The sequence below is a fragment of the Rhinatrema bivittatum genome, chromosome 6 (genome assembly GCF_901001135.1).
Source record: "Rhinatrema bivittatum chromosome 6, aRhiBiv1.1, whole genome shotgun sequence".
Taxonomy (NCBI): Eukaryota; Metazoa; Chordata; class Amphibia; order Gymnophiona; family Rhinatrematidae; genus Rhinatrema; species Rhinatrema bivittatum.
In genome coordinates this window covers 330,267,538-330,293,179 of record NC_042620.1, presented here as the reverse complement: position 1 = coordinate 330,293,179, position 25,642 = coordinate 330,267,538, and the positions used below count along the sequence as shown (strand labels likewise).

Sequence of the window (25,642 nt, the reverse complement as noted above, 5' to 3'; positions counted from 1 at the left end):
ACAACCAAAGTGGAGATTTCAACAGAAACGAAGCAGGAATTGAGTTGGTGACTGGACCCTTTCATTTTTTCCAGGAAGAAGCACCTCTGCGACAAGCTCCTCACCAAGTAACCTTAGTAATGGAGGGCTCCACAAAGAGTTGGGGGGCCCCACACAGGCCCCTTTTTTTAATTCAAGGGACATGGCCATTCCTAGAGAAACAATATCAAATCAACTTCCTTGAGCTGAGAGTGATAAGGGATGCCCTCAGAACATTCACTCGCTTTCTTCAAGGGACGAGCATTCTCTTTCAACCAGACAAGCAAGTTTCCATGTTCTGCATGAACAAACAAGGAGGCACAGGATCTTGGACTCTATGCCAAGAGCCAATAAAAATATGGGAATGGGCATGTAGACGTGTACTGCAAGCCGACCCGCCTTCCTGCAACCTCCAGAGTGCCTCAGCAGAATCTTGCGTCCACACAAATGGCCCCTTCAACAATCAACAGCCAACAGACTGTTCAAGCTCGGGGGATTTCCAGCAATTAACCTATTTTGTGTCAGAACAAAACTGAAAATTACAAGAGTTTAGCTCCATTCTTCTCAGCAAACTCAGAACTTCTCAAGACCCTTTTCTGCTTGACTGAAATACAAATCTCATGTACACTTTTCCACCTATTCCGCTAGTAACCAGAATAGTGTAAAAAATACTGAAGGACTGAGATGTCTGGGCCATGCTGGAGCTATGATGATATGAAAAGTCTGGTACAGCTCTCCAGTCATCCTCTGATATCTCTCTGATCAGATCCATACTTATTAACTCAAGAAGAGGGATGTCTGTTTCATCCTAATCTTCCCTCCCTCAGCTTGATGGGCATGGATGTTGAATGCTCAATGATAAAAAAAAACAACCAACTTGTCCTTTCCTAAAGCAGTGGAGGATATATTGGTGTCTGCCAGAAAACCTTCAACTAGCAGAGCTTACAGTTTCAAATGGAATAGATTCTCCACATTTTGTCAGCTGTCTGTATTTATACTTTACGCATATCAGTGTGATTCCTGCACAGGGCTCTGTTGAAGATCTGCTGTTCAGCTGTCCATGCTGTATTCATGCTTTACATGTATTAGTGTGATTCCTGCATGGGGCTCTGAACAGGATCTGCTCTTCAGCTGTCCATGCTGTATTCATGCTTTACATGTATTATTGTGATTCCTGCACAGGGCTCCGAGAAGGATCTGCTCTTCAGCTGTCCATGCTGTATTCATGCTTTACATGTATTAGTGTGATTCCTGCACGGGGCTCTGAACAGGATCTGCTCTTCAGCTGTCCATGCTTTATTCATGCTTTACATGTATTAGTGTGATTCCTGCACGGGGCTCTGAACAGGATCTGCTCTTCAGCTGTCTGTGCTGTATTCATGCTTTATGTGTATCAATGTGATTCCTGCACAGGGCTCTGTTGAAGATCTGCTCTTCAGCTGTCCATGCTGTATTCATGCTTTACATGTATTATTGTGATTCCTGCACAGGGCTCCGAGAAGGATCTGCTCTTCAGCTGTCTGTGCTGTATTCATGCTTTATGTGTTTGTGTGATACCTGCACTAGGCTCTCTGATGGGGATCAGTGCAGAAGCCCTTAATTTAGTTATATTCATAATGATGGGAGTGCATATGTAGGCTCAGCTTTCAAACATAGTATTTCAGTCTTCTTAGGACTGAACTATAAATCAGAATAAATGGGGGATCTTGATGAATTTACATAGAACATAATGGCAGACCCTATGGTCCATTCAGATCTCTTATTTAGCTTTATAGTCGTTTCCTCTCCCTCAGAGATCCCCTGTGCTTGTCCTATGCTGTCTTGAATGCACATAACTGTTCCTGTTTCCATCATCCACCACCCTTTCAGTCAAGAAATATTTCCTTAGATCATTCCTGAGTCTACCCCCTTTTGCCGTCATCCCAGATCTTCCTCTCCATTGATAGGCCTAGCCCCTGCGCATTTATTCCTTGGAGATGTTTACATGTCTCTCATATCTCCCTTTTCCTCCAGGGTATACACATTTAGATCTTTGCCTGTCCCCATATGCTTTATGTTAGACCATTGACCGTTTTAGTAGCCGCCCATGGGGCTGACTCTGTTTTGTTTATGTTCTTCGCGGTATCCAGAACTGTACACAGAACTCCAGATGAGGTCTCACCAAAAACAGGATCAGCTCCATTTTCCTGCTCTAAATGCTGCTTAACGCCTCTAAACTTTTTTTTTTTGTTAATTTTGCTGTTTTAGGAGGACAGGCACAGCTATTTTTTTTCCCAGAACATTTCATTGTGTGTGTGTGTGTACGTGTGTGCTTTGCAATGCGGTGCCATGATAGTGGGAACCTGACCTCCAATGTGTGATAAACCCTGCAGGGACCTCTTGTCCGGTGCTTCCAGAGGCAAAGTAGGCTGATGTCCCATGAAGAACACCTGTCACAGGGACGAAACCCCCAGCTTTGATGGGGGTTTCGTCCCCGTGACAGGGGAAAAAGCACCCTCTCACCTTTCTGCCTAAAAAAAAAAAAAGTCTATACAGAAATGCAGGTGCAGCCCGAAGATGGTGGACAGAGAGCGCCCTCTAGTGTTCACCGTAAGTGCTGCTTAAAAGGCAGAAGAGAAAACCAAGTGGCTGAAGATGATTGGGGGGGGGGGGGGGGGGTGTATCTGCCTCTGAGAAACCTTCAATAATTTAAAACCCAAGGGAAGGGGGGGAAAGCAGCAGCATGGTCCTTAGCCCTTTCACGGAGACAAATGGTGGATTCCTTTTACTTGTTTTCCATAGTGCAGCCTGCTGCAGTGCTTGTGAAGCAAACAGGAGTCATTTTAGATGGCCACCCCCTTTATTAGATCAATAGAAAATAATAATAAGGCATATACGTAGTACCATGAGCTTCAAAGGTCAGAAAGATCCTATCTTCGGAGGTGTCGGTTGACCAAGAAGGATTCAAAGTCCTTATAAATTTACAAAGCAATGGCTACAAAATACATTGGAACAATTCTGTGCCTTTGTCAGTAAAATATTGATACATTTGTACCTGTATCAAGAGTACTTAAACATCTGCATTTTGTACCCGGCTTAGTATGGCACAGCAACATCTGCATTTGTCCAGCACTTGGAAGGAAGATCGGCCTTCAGTTTTGGGAGTCTGTTTCTTACCAGCAGGTGGCAGTGCAGGTTTGCTGTTCAAGGACGCATTCCTAGAGGATTCATCTGCCTCCTGTGCCTCAAAATATTGAATCACTTTGCCAGGAAAGAGGCTTTATTCCTGCTGAGCACTGCTCTGCGACGCTTTTAACTTTGCACAGATTCAACGTCCTTAGCTTTGCCAAACCCATCCCTCACTAAAAATGTATGTGCAGCACACGCATGCAGCGTGCATGCATGCAATGTGCCTGTTTAGGGAGGAGGAAACAGCGTATTAAAAGCTTGTGATGTGTACATGTAAGGAGGAATGTTATCCATATTATAAGCTTGTGGTGCATAGGGTACATGTAGGAGGAGCACCTTGCGTATTAAAAGTTGTGATGTGTGGGCAGCACTTGGATTTCTGAACCTGGTCCTTAGCTGCCAGCAAGCAGCGTAACTTAGGGGCTTTTCCATTGTTTACCAGCATCTCTCTAGGACTGTAGCCGTGACTCAGCTTCTACTGAATAAGAGCCACAAATAAACAGGACCCCTCGGTCACTGACATCTTTTAACTGAATCAATGGAGACCCCTAAGGGCAGGAATGATGAGGCCTCCTCTGGGACCAAGAAGGTAAGGCCAAGTAGCTTAGGAGGTTTCAGGGGCTGTTAGGGCTCCTGATGAAGAAAGAGAGTCTCAGTGAGGAAAGTAAAGATGATATAAGAGCTCCTGGCAGCGAATAAGGATCCAAATATTTTATGGAGGATGACGTGACATGCCCGAGATTTAAACACTGCTTCTCTGAGTCTCGGCTTGCTGCTCTAACCACTGGGCTCCTCCTCCGCTCCTATATGTCCACCCTATCGTCAACCCCATCGTCAACCATTGCCGAGTGCAGAGATCAGACGTGGCCCATCGGCCTGGGGTCAGTGGCAGCCTTTACCCCAGCCCAGGACTCTGAGAAAGTCTGGCGTGAGCACTGGGAGAGGGAGCAAGCCAGGGAACCTTAAATTAGCCACATTCCTGCTTTCCCTGATTGCTTTCCAGTATTATTGCATTAATGGAAGACCGGCTGGACTAGCAGAATCCTAAATCCCCTTCAGTCATTCATTTGCTCGGAGAAAAAGAGAAGCCTCTGTCCCTTTGCCGCTGCCTTCCCAGCTCTTTCCCTGTGGCTTCTGCTGCACTCCTCCCCCTTCCTCTTTGCTGCTTTCCTTACTGCTTCTCTCCTCCCCAGCTATGGTCGCTCTGCTGCTCTCCTTCCCGGTGACTCTGTGCCTATATCCAGGATGGCCACTAATGTATCCCCAGAATACAGCCCCCCCCCCCTCCCCTTGGAAAAAGCCGTACCAAACATTTCCTTGTTTAAAAGGCTCCTTTTCCATCTCCCTCTCTCCTCCTTGACAGTCAGATCAGCAGCGATGCTGGCGAGCTGACAGCCTGGGATCACAATGAACAGTAGAGATGTGCATTTGTTTTGAATGAATGCAGAAAAATGCAATGAATGAGGTAGGTTTTGGTTCGTTTGGAACGCAATGGACCAAAAAAATGACCTCCCATGAAGACATCTAAAAAATGACCTCCTATGCAAAAAAAATCAAAAATGGCCGTCTAAGCTCCCTCCAGGAAAGAGAAGGCTTAGGGCCTAGGCATTACCAGCTGGGCCTCCTCTGGCCCCTCTGAATCCCACCCCAGCTGGTTCAGAATCCAGCTGAGCATCCCTGTGCCTCGCTGACCACCACCTCCTGCCCATTGACGTTTTCCAGGAGCTCAGGACATTCCCGGCCCTCACTTAACCCCCCCATTCCCGTGGCTCTGCAGTCGTAAGGGCAGGGGGCAAAGTCCACTTTAGAAGTGGAGTACGATGGCCGCCGAGCGACCGGCATTATATTTTCTTCTGCGCCTGTACAAGAAAACGGCACCGGCCGTCCCCGAGACGGATGCAAAGGTGACATCACTGTAGTGCCACCCGGCACAGAGTGAGTGGACCGTTCTGGCCATTTCCACTGCGAGGCTGGGGGGAGGGGGGTTTGGGGTGGTCTCTGGCTCATGGGTGTGTGTGTGGGGGGGGGGGGGGGGTGGAGGGGCCTGGGGAGGCCCAGCTGGGTAGGCCTGGGCCCTGGGCTGAATTTTAAACTGCCGGGGGGGGTGCTTGGAGGAGCCCAGAGAAGCCCCACCTGGGGCCAGGCCTCAGGCTTCTCTCTCCCCAGTGGAAAGGGGATTACAGGGCCTCCAAGGGGGGGGGGGGGGCATGTTTTATTTATTTAATGATTTGGGCAGGGGTGATTTAATATTTTTCAGTTTGGGGAATTAAAAACCACTAAATGAACCCCTGAAACAAAAACAAACCCCCCTAAGCGAAACAAACCCTGCATTCCTAATGATCAGCTGCTTCCCCTCCTCCTCCTCCTCCTCCTAGGTGTCCTGATTACACAGGGAGGACATACTCGCTCCGCTGGCCGGTCACTATTCTGCCCACGGTACCTTGCCCCCCCCCCAATAAACTGAACCTGACGAGTAGGAGGGGGGAGATGGAGAAGAACCTGAGGAGAGACAGGAATCCGAGGGCAAGGGGAGGTGAAGAGAACTCTGGCAGGGGAGGAGGAAGTAGAAAAGATGAATATGAGACTTGCTTATAAATTTTGGGGATATAAAAAAAAAGAGCCTTCCTGCTGCTTTCTCAGGTCCCGGGTTCATCTGCTCCCCCCCCCCCCCCCCCCACTCCACCAATTACCCCAATGTCTGGGGCCAGGGCTTCTCCAGGATGGCAGGGATCTCTCCCCCCCCCCCCCCCCCACTTCCCCACCTACAAGAGAAATCTCCGTTCACTCTTTCCACGCCAGCTTTGCTTTCAAGACGATGCCAAGGTCAGCCTCAATGAAATGCTCTCCAGACAGGCCCCGCACCTTAAACCCGGGCATGCGTTTCAGCAATAAAACAGCACCCGAGCGCCATTTTGCCGACGGCCGACTCGGAACCCATCTCAAAGCTGCCGGTGCCATCTGGTTTTTTTTAAAAAAGGAAGCCCAGCAGGCGGAATGGACTGGGGATCCCTCCTGCCTCTTTTCTAGGAATGAAGGAGGCACCGGATTTAGATTATGTGCAGGGGAGGCCCAGCCCCTTGGGATATTGGATGGGGGGGAGGGGGTAAATGGGTCCTAGAGATGCCCTGAGACCTGGGGAGGGGGGCCCTGTTTTTTCCCCCTTGAAGAGGGTTGTGTAATGTTTATTCTGGTTTGGCAAACTTACTGAACCAAAATAAACAAAAAATACAAACGCTTCCCCCTTCCCTGCAAAACGAGAAGCAAACTGAAATGAGAATTTGTGCGTTTGTGCCTGCACATCCCTACTCCTCTGCCTCCCTGTGCCTCCGCCACTCTCCTCCCAATGCCTTTCACAGGGCATTTCAACCTTTTATTATTATTATTATTTTTTTATTTTTTTTTGCATAACAGGACCAGAGGGAAGGACTGATCTTTTTCTAGGGGTGCAGCCGAGGACGGGATGGCTGCTGGGCTCAGTCAGAAGATGGGCTGAAATCCTGGGACGAGAGCCCGCAGCAAGGCCTTAATTAAAACCAGTTCAGCGGCTGGACCATTCCACACCATTTCTGATGCTTTTTTATTTTTTCTGTTTCTGTTTGTTTACTGGTCCGGTCGCTGCAGCAAGCGAGAAAAGAACAGGGCGTCCTGTGGAAACACGAGCGGGAGAGGGAAACTGGGGCTCGCTTTCGCAGGCTGGCGCGTGCACCCACGGCCGACTCTGCACAGCATTTCCTGGAAGGCCCAACACCTATGCATGTCCCCCGCCTCTAAAAACAGCACAAAAAATGAAACCAGACAAGTTCTCGGACATACGCTCTGGCCTCTCACTGTTTGTCATCCGTCGGGGGAGGGCAAATTCCATATCGAAGAAGCAGGAAAAGCAAGCAGAGGCCAAGCTTTGGGAACGATTTCCCACGCAGCGTTGTAGAAGGGATGGGGGCAGTTTGTGATGTGAATATGAGGGGTGGGGTGGGTGGTCTGTGTGTGGGCAGGGAGTGCTTTCTAACAGGTCAAACACCTTCTTACAGTTCCCATTAGAAAGCCACGGGGAACTATTTTTTATTTTTTTGCAAGCTTGGCTCTTTGAAAACCCCGATCCAGCGTTTCAGGTTTTTGAACCCACCCCAGATAATCACGTTTTCTTCCTGCATGCCAAATCCGGTGAATTCCTGTCCCTTCCTTGGGGAGTTATTGTACCTCTGCGTGTTCAGACAGACAGGAGCACTGAACCCCAGCCCCCCCTTTTACATACATAATTCTTTCCAACATTCAGTACCTAGGAAAGTCTAAAATGACATGGAGTGCGTGCAGAATTTATCGGGAAGAAGTTAAATAGCCAAATGCTAAAGAGAAGCGCTTCGCAGTAAAAGGGCCGTCGGACGCAATTTCACATAGGTGACCCTCCATTTACTCCCCGGCAATTCTATATCACGCAGCATAATCCCCCTCCTCCTGCACATACCTCTGCATTTGCCCCACAGGCACGGAGACCCGCAGGGGCTGGAAGAGAGGCAGGAGAAGTGTATGGGTGTCAGCTGGAAATGAGAAAGGAGCAGGGGGCGGCTGGGAATTGGCAGGAGGTAACTCACCCGGGTCATCTCAAACAGGCTGATCCTGTCCTGGTTTTGTCCTGTTGCAGGCACGGTGTGGTAGATCCACTGAGAAAAGCAGGAATGCGTCTCCATGCTATGCAGTGAGATAAACCAGGCCTGGGTCAGTCGCTTCTGGTTGAACCGGGAGAGCTGGTAATCCTAAAACAAGCCCACACGTTGCATTTCACGTCCTGCTGGACCAGGGGGAAATCTTAACAGGTGCAGTCAAACGCACCTTTCCGCCTGCCCTTGAGTGAGCATTTTCAGTGCGCAAAACGTACTGCTGACGCGGCAGGGAGTTTTGTGTGCAGAAAGTGCGCGTTTCTAAACGGGAGTACGGCTTAGCTCCTGCTCACACAAATCCCATGCAGATGAGGGCCTAAGACACAGTGCTCCCAATGCAAAGAAACTACATCTGGGCCAGTGCAACTTTCTTAGCACTGGACACTTAATTCCTGGGTCAGGGCTGGAGTTAAGTTTCTAGGGCTATGAAAAAAAACAGAAACAAACCGTCAGGAATTCTCTGGGTTTGAGCCAGCAGCTGCCGCCACTTAACCAGGTGATTCTTGACTTATCTGGGTACGTGGCGGCAGCTGCCATTTAGCAGGATAAATACCGCTAGATACGTGATTAAATCAGTATCCGGCTACGTGGTGGCGGTGGCAGCTGCAGCCACTTATGTCTCCAGCCCCGTTCCTGAATCAAATGTGTGTTCGGCCTGTTTAGGCATGGTTGGTTGGTTGTTTTTTTTAAAGTTTAGGGATTTGCATATCATTGGCTTAATGCATTGGGAGTTAAAAAATAATCTAATCTGGGCGTTGAAAACCGGCACGGATTAGTGCATTGGCCTGTGATCTCCAAGGAATGATCTTCCACGCTAGGTCTCAGCTTTCCCCACGATTGATCTAGCTCGGTGAGCTCGGACCCACCCCGGCCTTCTGTCTCTTCCTGTGTTGGCTGACTTGCTTATCAACTCCTTCAGGCTATCAGGGTCTGAAAGGACAGGCTGATGCAGCCCCCCAGTTTTACCCCATGACACCCGCTTGGGGATCTGTAGCTCTATTTTATTTTTTTTTCCTTTGAAGGTGGGATCAGCCTACACTGGAAGGAACGGGGTCGGAGGGAAACCAGCTGAGGCCTCCTTCACGGTTTTAACAAGGCCCACTCCTTGTAAAACAGGCCGGTAACTTCCTGTGTGCTTTCTGAATATTTATTTTCTGTTTTGAGATCTATCAAAGTCTATAATGTGCGGTTACATTTAAGACAGAGAACGAATCCCTTGAGAGGATTTGAAAGGAGACGCGATGAAATATTTGTTCCTCGCCCTCTTGAAAAAGCTCACTTTGCCATTTCTTTTTAGCCCGCAAAGTAAGGCTCATTTAGTTTTGGGCAGATTGTCTGATTTTGGGGGGAAAAAAAGTGCTTTTGGCTCGAGGGCTGGCTTCGCCCCACTGCATGCAGGCAAACTCTGATTTTCGTAAGAAAGTAAGCAAGACGTCTCCACGCGTGCAGCGGGGCCAAAATCAGGACTGAATGAGCCTGTCCGAGCTGACCCTGTTTGTCTTTCTACCTCGCCAGGGAACGCATTTAAAGGTTTCGAGCCCCACGCACGGAGCTTAAAATGCATAAATCCCCAGCAGCTCGCACCGCAGCCTCTCCCCCACGGGTCAGAGCGTCGTGGACGACTTGGCCTTGGACGACAGAACCTGTCTGAAGCGCCTTTTCAAGTCCTGCATGTTGGGCGACTTGGGCCGGACCAGGTGAAGGCCCCTCCTCTTCTCCCCGTTGCTGCCGCCTATCACTCGGCTCACTTCCTGGCACAGCTGGTAAAATGCCTCGTGCACCCCCTCGAAACGTTCCCGGGCGGACACCTCCGCGTAGGTGCTGGTGAGCTCGCCGGCCAACTGCGGCCCCTCCTCGGGGGACACCTGCCGGGCCCGCAGCAGGTCTCCCTTGTTGGCAATCAGGAGGAGGGGGATGCTGGCGTTGGGGTGGATCTTGCGGATGTGCTGGCAGAGCGGCCGCACCACCCGGAAGCTCTCGTAGTCGGTGATGGAGTAGACCAGGACGAAGCCGTCTGCCCAGTAGATGGACCGGTTTATCTGCTCCTGACAACAGATGTTCTCAGCATCGTCCTGCCGGCAAACGTACAAAGAGGCAGAAGTTACAATGTGCAAAAAAACGATAGTCCACCAGGAAAAACCTTTAAGAGAGGGCTAACTTAAGGCCTGGCTTTTCGTTCCATCATTATTGATCATACCAGAAAGATAAGTAAAATCGCAGCTTCCTACTTTGAACTTTTCAGAGGTTTATATTCGGTGAGATTAATATAAATATATAGGAGGCAATAAACCCTGCTGAGTTTGCCAAAATAATCTAATCAAAACTATGGATTTAAATATAAAAAAAAAAAAAAAAAAAACTATGCAGGTAGATTTGCTTTGAATTATTTAAATTACTCATACACATTTGCATCTTCTCTTTGGGCAGGTACTTTTTTTTTTAAGGGAAACTTATGAGAATAGGTTTTATTATTCAAAACTACCCAGACAAGGGCCTCACCCCCAACCAAGCTCCAGCCTGGAAAGGCCCCCACAGGTACGCAGGTAACAGTGGCCATGTTGTCGACATGCGCAGGTACTTTTACCCGTGTGCAGGGCGCACGATAATTTAAAAGCCCATTTACCTGAGTTCAACAGCATTTTTACCTGCGGAAATGTCTTGGGACTACTGTCCCCCCATAAATATTACCAGTGCACTTGTACCAAGTGCTGCACGGAGTTTTATGTTTCAAGGACAGAGGGAAAGTCTCTTCTGAGCTGGACGAGGCGGTTCATACAGGAGAAATGCTGGCAGGTACCAAGCTGTACGACCAGTGTTTGGAATTAGTTTAACAGTTGTTTTTTTTTATTGACTTAAAGGTCAGCGCGTGCACAATAAAGCCAGTATCTTGACAGTGCCAATATTTTCCATGATGTCAATACCCCACTCAATGATACAACAACCAAACCAGTAGTGAAGGACAAAGACCACTAAAATATTAAATTGCAAGAAGGAGTATCTTGTGCAGGAAAGTTAAAACAGTTAAGCTCTCCATCTAGGCTTAACCCATAGTTCAAAACGAAGCAGCATATGGCATCATTGTTGTGTCTTCTGGAAGTTGCTGTGTGGTAGCCAAACCTGCCGAAATGTAGCATAATCTTTAGATGATGGAGTAGAGGCAATTTATTTATTTCTTTATTTAGAGGCTTTTCTATACCGATATTAGTGGGTACATCATATCGGTTTACATCCAAACTGAAGATAGAAATTACATAAAACAGGGAGGGGGGTGGGATAACAGTGGCTAAAAACTGATAATAAATTAAAGGATGGCAAGTGGAAAAAAAGAAAGAACTGCAAAGAAAATAAGATTACATCATTACATCGTAATATAAGATTATTAGTAGCAATAAATAAATTAGCAATAAATTAAATAAATCAATAAATTAGGAATAGTATCAATAAATTAGTATCAATAAGTATCAATAAATAATAATAATCAATATTATTATCAATATTGATTATGTCAGTTATCAATTGTTATCAATACCAATATTATCTATAATCAATAAAATAAATAATCAATAAAGTATCAATAATCAATGTATTTATCAATAAATAAATTAGTATCAATTATAAATAAATTAGTAATCAATAAATAAATTAGCAATAAATTAGTATCAATAAATTAATTAGTAGTAATAAATAATATCATAACAAGATTATTAGTAGCAATAAATACGACATTCCAAATAATCCATGTCAGTCATCCTCATTATCCAATCAGACAAAGGTTGGGGTGGGGGGTTAGGCTTTAACCAACTGTAAAGTATGCATTTCTTTCCCAGCAGAATGCCTGTCATCAAGAGTAACTTATGAAACCTCCCCACCAAAATATGGGGGATCCAAATACCCCAGTATACAAAACTCAACTGAAAAGTGAATTCTCAAATACCCAATTACATCTGACCAGAAAGTTTGCATGAGTGAGCCTGCCCATTAACAGTGATACAGAACCTTGAGCCTTTCGTTTCATACAGGCGTCTGATTTAACAATTGCAATTTGTTTGGCTCGTGTAGCCTCTAGAGAATACCTGAGGTTCACTGAGGGAAACAGCTGGAATAGATTTAGTACAGAGTATACTACGGTTAGCTGTAAATGGAATACTGCAGTCCCTTCCCCGCACAATAGCAAGCTCTGTCAAAACAGAGGAATGACGGCACGGATTTAACAATTTGTAAAGGCGCGATATTGAAAGGGTCTTTCTGCCAATCTCCTGCAAAAAGGAATCAAATGCTGCAGAGATATAAGGAGTATCAGATCGCACGAAAATAGAAAGAAGATAATGGCTCAGTTGTAGGTACAGTACATAAAGAATTCATGTCTGGAATGCCTTTTTCCTGGAGACGAGTATTAAAGGAAGCCATCACAGTGGTTTACAGGACCCATACATCACCCAGGGTAGAAATCCCTTTATCCGCTAATCTGTTATAAGTAGCACATGTCATAGCTGGGGTAAAGTCAGGATTACCACAGATAGGAATAATGGTGTGGCCCTAACCTGTACCCCCCTCTTTAGAGCTCTTAAAAAAATCCCAAGCTTTCTGAGTTGAGACTAGCAATACACGGAACGCCATCAACTTCGGCAATCACCTGCTATCTGCATGGAGGACATGTTTTAAATCCAGGAATAGACAATCTGCTTCTGAGATGCTACATCCATGAAACAACTAGAGTCTTTCGACCATTCTGAGAGGGATCCCAACAAAATTGCCATATTATAGGATTGAAAATGAGTAAAATTGAGCCCTCCTTCATCAGCTGTCATAGAACCTCTCTTGCCCTTTTCCCTATCCACAGAAATTGAGAACACAAGTAGTTAAGACTCAACAGATTTTTATGCCAAATAATCATAGGCAACTAAGGCAGGGGTGTGACAGGTCGGGTGAACCATCTACAGGCACAAAAGCCGTACTGGAGTAGAAAAGGTTTTTATTCACTCAATTGAATTATCAGGCAGACATATCTTGCATTTGAAGGGAGGGACAGAACACAAGATCAAAAAGATCTTCAACAATATGGGAACAGACAGATCTGTGAAATGTAGAAGTAGATGATAAATGACAAACACCCGCAAAAACACTCAAAAACAGAATACCCACCGAAATGAGTTGGCAATCTGAATTTAAAACTTTTTAAAAAGACCTAAAAGCATGGTATTTGGCATTGCTTATAAGGAAGGTGAATGAGAGCAGCCCAAAACAGGAGCTTTACCACTGATCTTTTACCATCGTTTGTTGCTCTGCATGGTTGTCACCCCAGATCCTTTTCAGAGATGTCTTCCTTATGCTAGTAACCACAATTATATTATTTCATATTTTCACCTTGGGAATACCTTTGAATGTTATTCTATTTTTGAGTGTTTTTGCGGGTGTTTGTCATTTATCATCTACTTTTACATTTCACAGATCTGTCTGTTCCCAAATTGTTGAAGATGTTTTTGATCTCCTGTTCTATCCCTCCTGATACAGCCAGTGCGAAACACGGCCATGTCGGGGGACCAACAATGTTATTACAATTAATTGTTCTACTGCTTTCAAATGCAAGATATGTCTGCCTGATAATTCCATTGAGTGAATAAAAACCTTTTCTACTCCAGTACGGCTTTTGTGCCTGTAGATGGTTCACCCGACCTGTCACACCCCTGCCTTAGTTGGATTCATCCCGTTGGTGTGTTCTTTGTTCTCCACTTGCCTGTTGGATTCGTGGACCCTTGGACCGATCGGAACCAGATGACGAGCCGCTGAGTGAGGTGGCAGCGGAAGTCCCGATCGGAAGGCGGCAAGGACCGAGTTCTGAGTGGCTGAAGTGGAATCCCGGAAAGCCCTATGCGACCAAGGGCTGTGGCAAGGAAGGACGAAACGGTGAAGCTGGTGCGATGGTGAGAAGATCTTCGCCCTGGAAGCCGAGCCTCCCCCGAGAGGAGCTCATAGGAGTTCGGCCGCTGGGACTTAGGAGATTCACCCTGGAAGCCGGCGTCCCCCCAGGAGGAGCCCGTAGGGACCCGGCCGCTGGGACTTAGGAGAGCCCGCGGGGGCGGAGTCAGATGGAGTCCGAAGTAGTCGCTCACCAGTCCAGAGTCGTGTGCCAGGGAATCGTCGCTTGCCAGTCCGGGATCAGAAGCCAAAGGATCGCTGTAAGCCACACCAGGGTTCGAGAGCCGGGAGTCGTCGTAAGCCAGTCCAAGATCTAGAGCCAGAGAGAACAACGTAAGCCGCGCCGGGTCAGAAGCCAAGAGTCGTCGTAATCCAGTCCAGAGTCGGGAGCCGAGAGTCACCGTAAGCCAGTCCGAGATCAGGAAGCACAGGGAAACAAGAGGATCAGGAACGCAGCAACTGGAGACAGGAGTGAACCTGGGAACCTCGTTGCAAGGCACTGGAGGAGAGCAGCTGCAGGGCTTAAGTAGCCCTGCAGCGTCTGACGTCATCGGAGGCAGTCCTGAGTGTTTCCCGCGCTGGCCCCTTTAAATAGAAGGCTGAGACGCGCGTGTCTAGGGGGCGGGGCCAGCCGCCGAAGGACGCTGACTGCTCCGGCGGGGCGGAAACGGAGCAGGAGAGGGCCCTGCAGGCCCGGGCGATGCTGCCCGATGTCGGGGCTGACGCGGGGGAGGTCCCCGGAGGCCTGGGGGACGCGGGAGGACACCGAGGCCGCGACCGGGTAGGCAACGATCCCGGGGCCGCCCCGGGATCGCAACAGTGCCTGGTAATAATCATAGGCAACATAAGCAGTAGATAGAATAATTTTGGAAAAGAATCATTATTATCAAGGTGATTCTTCCTTGAAATGACAAGGGAAAAGGTGCCCAGCTCTTCAGCTTGTTCTCAAATACTTTCAACATCCTGGGAATATTCGCCTGATATAATTGAGATGGATCACAGGGTATTCAGACTCCTAAATATTTAAGTTGACCAGTCGCCCACTTAAGTGGAAAGTCTACTCAAGTAGAGGCCAAACCCCCAAAGACATTTAATCCCTCGGACTTTTCCAAATTTATCTTCAAGCCGGAAAAAGAGCCATAGGTTAGAGCTGATGGTAATGAAAACTTAGCATTTGTCAAAAGTAGTAAAATATCATTGGCAAATGATAATAACTTAAGTCCGCTTTCTCCAATTGATATATACGATACCTGTGGTTCACACTCCAAAGTCAGCAGAAGGGGCTCCAGGGATAAAATAAAAAGCAGGGGCCATGAAGGGAATCCCTGCCTGGTCCCTCACTGTTCCGACAGAACCCTGATTACACAAACGCGTGCAGTCAGACTGGAACGGAGGGCTTGACTATATTGTAAGATAGGCCCCTCAAATCCCACAAATGGAGAGGACAGAGAGACCCTATCAAACACCTTCTCTGCATCTACACCTACCATCAGGGGGGATCTCTCACTGATCTGTGGCCGTCAAGCTTCTAGAGCTGCTAACAATTTCCGTATATTAATACTCGAACGGCGCCCTGCAATAAAATCTCACTTGTGAGGAAGATACTAAGGAAGGCAAAATGTATTAGCAAGTATCTTGGCATATATTTTAATATCCTGGTTTAACAGGGAAATAACAGGCTGGGTTTTGCAAATCGTGCCCTGGTTTAGGTAGTAGGGTGATTACAGCCTGCTGCGGGAGCTGAGGCATTGATCCCTGTTTCACCATATTGGAGTATAAAGAACAGAATGGGCTAACCACCCCATTCAGACAAAATTTTATAAAAATCACAGTTTAAGCCATTTGGACCTGGAGATTTTAAAGAAGGGAGAGAGCCAATTATACAACGCACTTTATATGTGGAGCATTCAGCCTATCTAAAGAGGTTTGGGAGAGCTTCAGCAATGCTAAGTTCTCAAAAATTTGTCACATACTCCAGACTGTTCCTAGCAAATATAAATCTCCATAATATTGTCAAAAAATATGACAAATCCCTTGGACATTATGTTGGGAATGACCTGCCGAGGGCTTGACAGTGGCAATAAACTTAGACTCACCACTCACTTTCACCAGACGAGAGAGCAATTTGTCTGGCTCACTGCATGTAAATAAAATTTACAGTTTAAGGATTGTAGAGAAGCCTGTGCTCTGCAATGCAGTAGGGCTAAAAATTCACTAAGCACACAGAATTCCTGAGTATGTAGCATAGATTGCTTAAGGGATTCTAATTTAGTCTCCAAAGAGATGATGTCCTTCATCCATGTCTTCCTTTTCCCCGAAACATAGCTAATAATGTCCCCATGTCACACTGTTTTTGCAGTTTCCCAAAAAAGGACGGGTTGATCCATATGCTGAGAATTAAAATCAGCATATTGCTCCCATTTATATTGTAAGTAAACTGCAAAATCAGGTCGCTGTGTAGCCAAAGAGGAATTCTCCAAAGTTTCGCCCGATCTAAAGACAGTGTTTAGGGTACATCGAACTGGAGCATGATCAGAAATGATTACAAATGGAATATGGTCTGTCCAGTGCCAAATTACTTTTCTTATCTGCACCTCCAGCACTATGTGACCACTTTACCCAAAACGGACCTCGCGACTTCACTGTTAGACCTGCTGGACACTCTTTTCAGGCCAGAAGGGAGTCCGTGTTCGGTGGCTACCCTTCGGAACAAGATTAAGACAACTTACCGCTCCTCCCACCTACACCGCCATCATGGATAGCTGGCGGAGAGATGGGGGACACTCAGGTGCAGGAGGACATGCTTCGTAAAAGCTTCCGTTCGTTAAAAGACCTGACTGGTAATATGGCGTTACATGAACTCCACCTGAAGGCCCTACGGAGAGCCTACGTGTTGCGATGGCAGGCTTTTAAAGCAGGCATAGCCCAAGGCCAGCAGTGTCCTAGGTGTCAAGACAGAAAGGGGCACGCTGACTCATGCTTTTTGGTCCTGTACTGTAGTCCAACGCTTCTGGGCCAGGGTCCTGGGATATATCTCCACACTTTTAAGGCATCATATCCCTATGGACTTGGGGGCCATTCTCTTCGAGGACATGAGGCCTACGGGACTTAAACCTCGAGGTGCCACGTTACTGCTCCGCAAAGCATGTCTTCTGGGTAAAAAAAAAAAATCAATCTTGTTGGCGTGGCAGGAGGCCGCGGGTCCTTCCTACTGGACCTGGCGCAATTTATTGCACCATCTGGCGGTTATGGATTACAAAGCATCACATAACTCTTTCAAGAAACAGCAGGCTTTCACGGGCACTTGGCTCAACTATCTTGGACTCACTTATCCCCAAAGGCACGGAGCTTAGTATTAAATAACATCTCATAACTGGATCGCCTGGGACATCACCTTGGGATCAAAGGCTTCTTGTCTGGCAGCTTTGAGCCACTTTACTATTATAGTGCTACATGCGCCCGAATCCCAATTTGTATTATTACCTGCATTATTATTTCTAATTCTACTCACGTGAAGGTCTCTCTCTAGAGAAACTTGGGGGCTGGGTTGGGGGGGGGGGGGGAATAGAGGACTCTGTATTTTTTCACTGCTTTATAGTTGTGGAATAAAGGGTTCTTATGTTTGTTGACCTGCAGGGGCGGGATGTGCCAGTGCTCTCACGCCCGTCTCCTCCGCTGCAGTTATATTCCTTTATGATTGTTAGCTTATCCGGTTCAGTGATCTGTTGAGTGTTTATCTGTACAAGATTGTGTTTTGATTACAATAATAATAAAAAACAGATTAACCATAAATATATTGAAAAGCACCGGTCCAAGTACAGATCCCTGAGGCACTCCACTGTTTACCCTTTTCCACTGAGAAAATTGACCATTTAATCCTACTCTGTTTCCTGTCTTTTAACCAGTTTGTAATCCACGAAAGGACATCGCCTCCTATCCCATGACTTTTTAGTTTTCTTAGAAGCCTCTCATGAGGGACTTTGTCAAACGCCTTCTGAAAATCCAAATACACTACATCTACCGGTTCACCTTTTTCTTTTTTTTTTATGCAATTTAACAAAACTTATTACAAGAATTTCTCTTGAAAAATGAAATACAGAGATGTTACTACATCCAATTACAATTGAAACCTTTAAAGGAAAATCTAACATCTTCCGCAGCTCTGCAATGAAGTCCACCAGTAATGGGGGGCAGGATTTACTCAACAAAGAAATTTAAGATAATCTTATGTCAACATATTAGTTCGATAGATACAGAGAGTTATTCATTATTAAGGACAAGCAGTTCCAATGTTGGCACTTGCTGGGGTAACATTTTCCCTATTAAAAACTGGGTTAACTGTGGAGGGTCATAAAATATATAAGTATTACTATTGTACTTAACAGTACATTTGCAAGGGAATTTCAAAAAGAATGACCCCCCCCCAATAAGCAAAACTTGCGGTTTTAACAGTAGGAAGGCTTTTCTCCTTTTTTGTGTCTCACGCAAGACATCTGGAAAAACTCTGATATTACAACCAAGAAATACCTCGTTTCTATACCGTAAACACAACCGCAGTAGCCAATCTTTATCATGATCCAATGCTAAGCCTACTATTAATGTTGCTGGTGTCGCCAAGTCAGTGTCTGAACTTTCTAGGATGTTAGAAATATCAATTATTTGATTTTGCCCAGGGTCTATAGATCTTCTCCCTTGAGTTTGCTCCTCAGATCTTCTTGTTTTGGATGCATAAAACATCTTTGAGATGGGGGGCATTGCTGCCTCTTCTATTTTTAGTATTTCCAACAAATAACGTTTAAACAGGTCTCTTGGGGGTGTCAATGGTACCTGAGGGAAATATATAAATCTCAGGTTTCTATATTTACTCACATTCTCCAGGTTTTCTAATTTCCTTGCAATACAGTTACTGTCCTTAATAAACGTTGCCTGTGTTGCCTTAATTTCCAGTATCTGTTGTCTGTTAGACATTCCTTGGTTTTCCAACTCCACTGTTGCATGTTTTAGCACTTTCACTTCCTCTTCAAAACGAGCAACTTTTACTGTTAATGGCTGAACAATTTGTATTATAGAAGCGCGCATCTCAATAATTGTTTCCCATAAAATTTCCATTGAAAAATGAGAAGGTCTTACCACCTCAGGAATACTTTGAATTGGGACCACAGTTATTCCCCCAGATCTGTCCAACAACGAAGAAGCTGCATTCACGTTGTTTACTCCCTCGATGTTACTTGGGTTTGCTGGTGGCGTTTCAACCCCTCCGTTCCCTGCCAGGATATGCCCTTCGGTCGTCTGGCGTGCCTGTTTGGATCAGGGTATCTCTCTCGCCTGCTGGGTTCTCCGGCGGTGTCCTCGTCGCGGGGCTCAAAGGTGACATCGAGCCTGGGAGAGAGGGGAGCTCAACTTCTCCTCCCCAAATCTCCAGCAGCTGAGCATTTCCCGTGTTTGCCTCTCTGTGCACGATATGGGCATCCGTTGGCCCCGAGATCGGCGTCGACGACGGGGGAATTGTAGGGTATGGTTCCCCTCGTGGTTTTCGCTTCCTTCCCATTAGAGGTAATTCTTTAGCAAGTAAAATTTTCAGGCAACGCAGGAGCTCAAAGTCGTGCTACTCTATCGAGCGGCCCTCTTAGGTCCCGCCCCCCAACCGGTTCACCTTTTATCCACATGCTTATTAAGCCCTTCAACAAAAATGAAGCAGATTAGTGAGGCAAGACTTCCCTTGGGTAAATCCGTGTTGACTGTGTCCCATTAAACCATGTCTTTCTATATGCTCTGTGATTTTGATCTATAGAATAGTTTCCATGATTTTTCCTGGCACTGAAGCCAGGCTCACCGGTCTCTAGTTTCCTGGATCACTTCTGGATCCCAAATGCTTGAAAAATCCTTACATTGCTGTGACACTGTAGGCAAAAAATCTTGAAACAAAAGCAAACCATGCTTACAAAAGGCTTGGAACAGTATTGCTTTATGGGCATAATTTAACAGCCGAGCTATAACAACCCCATTGCCTGTCTATTACCAAGCCGGCACGCTCGCTCAAACGACAGCTTGCCTTGTAATTCAGGTAAATGTAGCTGCATCAGCAGCCAGGCTTCTAATGTGGTTTGTAGCTCTGCGTCTGGGATAGATTCAGCTAGGCCCACCAGACGTATGTATTTCGCCAAGAGCGATTTTCTAAGTCGTCAATCTTCCATTCCATCGCAGCCTTATCTTTACCTAAATTATGCACCCGGCCTTGCAGAGCTAATACATCATCTTCTGCAGTTGAAACACGTTGCTCAATGAGGTCCACTCACTTACCAATATCAGACATAGCAGCATTCAGCACTTCCAGTTTATCTGTTAATTTTGCAAAATATGCCTTGAGTGCGCCACTAACAGAGTCCATCGCTTTTTAAATTAACAAGCCTGTACCATCACCATTAGCAGCACCATCTGCAGGTGCATCTGCCATCTTAGAATCTCCGCCACGCTGCTAATTTTTCTCTTTTTTTTAGCAAATCTTGTGGTCATCGCTGTTACGCCCGTCGGTCACAGACGGCTGCTCGCCTCTCTCTTCTCTTCTGTGACTCCGTTGGGGAAAGTGGCAGCCTCCGCCAACTAGTACCGACCCGCCTGGCGTTCCCGGGACGGCGTGGGCGCTGCCGACCGCCATCTTGATTCCGGGGATCACATAGGCGTGGGAATCCTCTGGCATACCCCGCGCTGCGGGCCACTACCATTCCAGATCTACGTGAGGAACCCCGCTAGTGAACCCTGCGCTGCCATCTCTACGAGAGGACCTTATCAGTGCACCCCCGCTCTGCGGACCATTACCGGATTGCTACTAGGAGGTATTCCCTCTGGGTATACCCCATCTCACAAATATTGTGCTTGTCTCTGCACTGCCCGCTTCTTGGACAGTATTTCTCTCTCTCTAATAGACTCTATTCCACAGCTGTGTCTGAAGCCTGCCGAGATCTCGCCTCCCGAAGGTGAGGCTCACAGGGCTCCTCCCTGTGGGTGGTACCTTCGCTCCCGTCGGCCCAGGGGCCCACAAACATAGAAAACCCTAACAGTCGCAAAGAGATCAAGTCAGGGATAAGTCTTTGAGAGCACAGGAATTCGACACTCACTTGAAACCTTTTCAGCACTTTTATTGATTTTAATTGGGGGTGGCATCCAGAGCTGAGGCAGAAGGACATCTGATTCAGGTCATGCCCATGTGATCTTTCCCAGTGTTTGGAATTAAACCGTGACATTGGGATTAGCATCTACTGAAAAAAATGCTAGGGGAAGTTTAATATCCATAGGAGACAGGACCTTGGTTTCTTATCTCAGCTGAAAGACAGAGCTCGCAGGAGCCTGCTGTCTTCTCATTGCATGCTGGAATTATGTCCCTCCTGCTTGGCTACTGACCCCCTACTCCCCAACTTCCACCTTGGGGTTCTCCTGTCCGTGTGCTGGACAGGACTAATTCTGCATAATGTCTGAGAAGTTAAATGGGCCAACCTGCTTCAGATCATGACCTGAGATCCCCCTCTAGCACTGCGACCGAAGTATTTATCTATTCAAAATCATTTAAATTCCAGCAATCTGACTTATTCATGCATTCCATAATTAATGCACACACTGGGTTTTTAAAATTCACCTTTAAGGGGGCAATTTGCACTCAACCAGGTAGTGCAAATTACTGTGAGATCAGCCCCGCGGCTGCAAGAAACGGCATTTGATTAAACACGACTCCTGCTGTCGCCCACGCCACAACCTGGCAGGCTGCTATGGAGTCTATCCCATTGCAGCTAAATATCAGGAGAGGCCCAGTAGACCGTCAAGGAGCTCATCCCACACTGGCTGAAGAGAGTAAGTGAGGACCTGGCAACTGCCAGCAGATCCCATCCCGCTGGTGGCTGAAGAAGAGGCCCAGGCCCTTAGAGAGAGAGAGAAAGAATGTGTGTGTGTGTGTGTGTGTGTGTGCGCGCGCGAGCACACGTATGGGAGCCTGCTTCTGTGTGTGTGTGAGAGAGAGAAAGAGAGTGTGTGAGAGAACCTGTGTGTGTGTTTTTTGCTAGTGTTCCTGTGGGGTTTTTTTTTTTTGCTAATTCATAGATCCTGTGGTGCCAGCAGGACTTACTTCCAGAACTGCAGGAGTCATACATTAGGTGGGTCAGATAAATGAGAGACTATGTATGTGAGGAGGAGAGAGAGCATGCATGAATGAGAAAGTGTGTATGTTAGGGAGAGAGCGGGTGTGAGATTTGTTGAGCATGGTGGTATATCAAATTTTATTAAAATGATCACATTGTATTAAAATTAGAGACGGAGAGAGCATATGTGAGGGAGAGTGCATATGAGTGAGACAGAGAGAGCATGTGTGTGAGAGTATATGAGAGAGGCAAGAGAGCATGTGTGTGTGAGAGAGGGAATGTGTTTGTCAGCATGACTGTGTATGTGAGAGAGGGAATGTGTGAGTGAATGAATGAACATATGTGTGTTACAGAGTGTGTTTATGAGAGAGATCATTTGTGGCTTTCTTCCCCCACCCCCAATCCAAGACAATCTCATGTTGACTGGAAATCAAAACTTTCTAGGTATGAATTGTGGGAATTTTTGTTTCCTTATTAGTTTTAATTTTAGAGTGTTATTTGATGTGTCTGCTATTTTGAAATATTTTATTGGTGTTTGGGAGCTTTTTAAAAACTTGTATATGAGTTATTAATTATTTGGTGTCCTATTTTTCAGCTGTTTTGAAATATTTTTATCAGTATGGTTTTACTGTTTTGATTAATGTATTTATTATATTTCTTGATTTTATTATTATTTTTTTGTTTAATGAGGAATGGTGATGTTTCTGGTTTTCTATAGTTACACTATATACAGAGTCTGGCTTGTTGCGGTTTCCAATTCAGTTTTTGTATGCACGTTTCTATTTGTACTTTATGGTCTCTTTATTTTGTATTTATTAAGGGTCTATTTGTATTCTGCATGTGTGCCCGAGAATAGGTATTCTGCTAGCAAATAGTTTCTATGTAGGAATCTGTAGCCGCCTAATTATTTTTCAATTAAAATCTATTGTTATAAATGCATAATTCTTAATTGTGTGTGTGTGTTGATGTGTGTTTGTGTGTGGTGGGGGGGGAGGCGCAAGACTATAAGGTTCACGCAGGACACCTAATATCCTTGCACAGGCCATGGGTTCCAGGGGAGTGGGTGAAGATTCAGAGGGTGGAGGGGGGGCATTTTTTAAAGTTTAGATTACTGAAGGGAGCTGGGCTTTATTTGGCAGGCCTGGGACAGAGACTGAATGAATAGAGGGTGCAACTTAGTAATTGTTAGCATAGGGTAGCAAACAAGCTAGCACCAGCCCTGCTGCTCCTGGCCAAGTACTGAGTCTGTTGGAAATGGTGTGAATCTGGCCGAAACTTACTGTTGCGTCCATTGGACTCAGACGGCTTCGTCCCACATGCCTCACCTCTATTTCTGCTTTCTCCACCAGCCTCGGGAGAATGGCGTCCGTAGCGTCTCCTAGCCGCACCCTCCGGCGTCCCCGGAGCGGCTATGGCGCGGCGTCCCGCCACGTTCTACCCGAGGGCCTCCTAGGGCGTGTGCACGCGCACGTCTCACGTCTTTACTGCAGTGTTGGCGCGAACCTCGGGGGCGTCTCCCTCGAGTGACGTCACTGCTTCCGACTATTTAGCCTGCCCACTTGCTAACCACCATTGAGTTAGCAAGGATTGGATTCGTCCGGTCTAAGCTGCTCTGCCGCTTCTCGCTGCTGCTGGAAGCTCTCTCCACCCTCCGGGGTTCTACTAACTTGGGTACCCGCTCCTCGGGGGCCCTTTGCTTATTTACAGGTGCCTATCCTGAATCCAGGTACTCGCTCCTCGAGGGCCTGCATTGTCTATCCTGGTGCCTGCTACCAACTCTACCATTACAGCTACAAGAGAGTGAGTACTAACATCTGCCAGTCTGTCTCACCTTCAGCTCCTCACTGAATACCTGCATCGGAGCTCTCTACACCACCATTGTGGGACGGGTCTCCTCCGCCGAGGACCCCAGACTGCTGCTACAGAAACTCCTCTCTACTGCCACCTCTGGCGAACTCTACAAGCTGCATAATAAAGTTATTACCTCTGTGTTTTGTGCATCTGAGTCTAGCCTGGTGCTACAGTTCCCCGCGGGAGTCTCGATCACTGTTGCCCTAAGAATCCACCAAACACTTCGAAAACCTAACACTTACACTTTCATTTCCCAGAGAAGACAGGCCTCATTATCATCATGAAAATAGCGTTTACGCCAGAGCCCGTTTTACATTCTTTAAACCGTTCTACAACAACCGATCCTCATCTGCTACCACCCCTTTGAAAATGTTTTTGCTTGAATTTTTTGTCTTTTGTGTTTTTCGGTCAGGCTCAGCTCTCCAAATGTTAAGTAATTTAGTTCAAGGTTTTCTTCCCAATTTAAATCCAGTGGTTATTAACTTCAAACATCTGGCAGACGAAGTGGTATTTACAGCTGCCAGGGTCCTTTTCAAAACAACCTCCAAAATTAATTAAAAACCAACATTTGTGTTTTCAAGTCGTGGAAGCCTGGTGTCATCCCTTGCTTTAGACTTTAATAAATCAGCCGAGTGTTCATACTTTGGAGAAGAAACATCTGGAAAGGCTGCCCTTGAAAGACTGGAATGTCCCAAAGGCACAAAAAATAATAGAAAAGACATGTGCCCCCCCCCCCCAAAAAAAATATGTCTGCTGAAACATATATTCTTCTTTTATTATTTAACTACAATATATGCAAGAGCAGTTGACAGAGCAGTCCTTTTACTTGCTTATGCACTCGGAGAATGGACCAAAATCTAATATTGCATGGATGCAGAATAAACACAGCCACTTTGCTTGGAAATCAGTTTGTTTGGCTTTAAGAGTGTGAAATCGGTTCTCTTCCACCATCTTGCCTCAGTGCAGATTTAAACGCATTGCATCCAAATCGGGATGGCCTCAGCCTGACCTGATGCCATCGCTAATTGTTCTTACATGATGAGCCAGCTGTGTTAGCTGCCGCCCTTTGCTAAGCGACTTAAATATCATACGTTTAAGACAGAACCAGACGTTCCGATGCAGTCCCAAGCTCCAGCCATGGCCTATGCTTGCTTCGGTGGGATAATTTGGAGAGAAAAGAGAGAGAGAGAGAGAGAGAGAGATGTTCATTCTCTCTCTCCTGAAATGCACAGGAGAGAGGAAATTCCAGGAGCACGGAAAAAAGGAGAATAATCTATTTTTAACTCCGAGAAAAAGGAGCGGCATTGCCAGCTGATCTAATCTCTGGAGAGAGAGCCTAGGCTATGCCTGGCTTTTGGATACCTCTACCTGATCATCATCATTTTACATTTATAATCCATTTGCTTCCAATGACCCCAAAGCATTTGACCACAACACATTCCAAAGGGCCTGCATCGTTATCTGTAGAACTAATGTGAAATGGAAGCAGCAGAACTGCAAGTAGCACAGTGCACTCGGGGGTTAAAAACAATCCCTCCACCAGCTGTGTATAAGAACGGGCAGTACTTTAAGAAGAGAAGCGTTCATTTTCTGTTGAGCAGCTGTTTGTTCCTGCACAGAGCTGCTGACCAGTTAATGCACAGTAATTTCTCATGGAGACTTTCTCTTTTACCACTGAAAATGTTTGCACTCTCTCTCTCTCACCTACAGTTCCCTGGCTCGATGCCTTCCTGTGAGGCTTTGAAGCAGCACGGGAACAACGGACAAACAGGCCGATGCTATATCGTGCACTGAGCCTGGCGCACAGGCTAACAAGCTCTTGGACGCGTGTTTTGGATGCATTTGATTAAATCGTGATGCAAAAAGGGGATTAGCGCGTCCAAAACGTGCGTCCAAACCAGCGCACAG

At 46.4% G+C, this 25,642-nt stretch overlaps 1 protein-coding gene and 1 long non-coding RNA gene across 3 annotated transcripts in view; one reads left to right on the top strand and one right to left on the bottom strand.

Moving 5' to 3' along the window:
* LOC115094537 overlaps positions 1-6,713 on the top strand; it is a 69,276-nt gene extending 62,563 nt beyond the window's left edge. For both annotated transcript variants that reach the window (XR_003857576.1, XR_003857577.1), the window contains exon 3: positions 6,598-6,713. This is a non-coding gene — a long non-coding RNA (uncharacterized LOC115094537). The remainder of the gene's footprint in view (positions 1-6,597) is intronic.
* Positions 6,714-6,729: 16 nt separating this feature from the next.
* LOC115094536 (ras-like protein family member 11A-like) overlaps positions 6,730-25,642 on the bottom strand; it is a 42,577-nt gene continuing 23,664 nt past the window's right edge. The window contains exon 4 of the mRNA XM_029607686.1: positions 6,730-9,913. Coding sequence (XP_029463546.1) covers positions 9,446-9,913 — 468 coding nt within the window. The 3' untranslated portion in view covers positions 6,730-9,445. The remainder of the gene's footprint in view (positions 9,914-25,642) is intronic.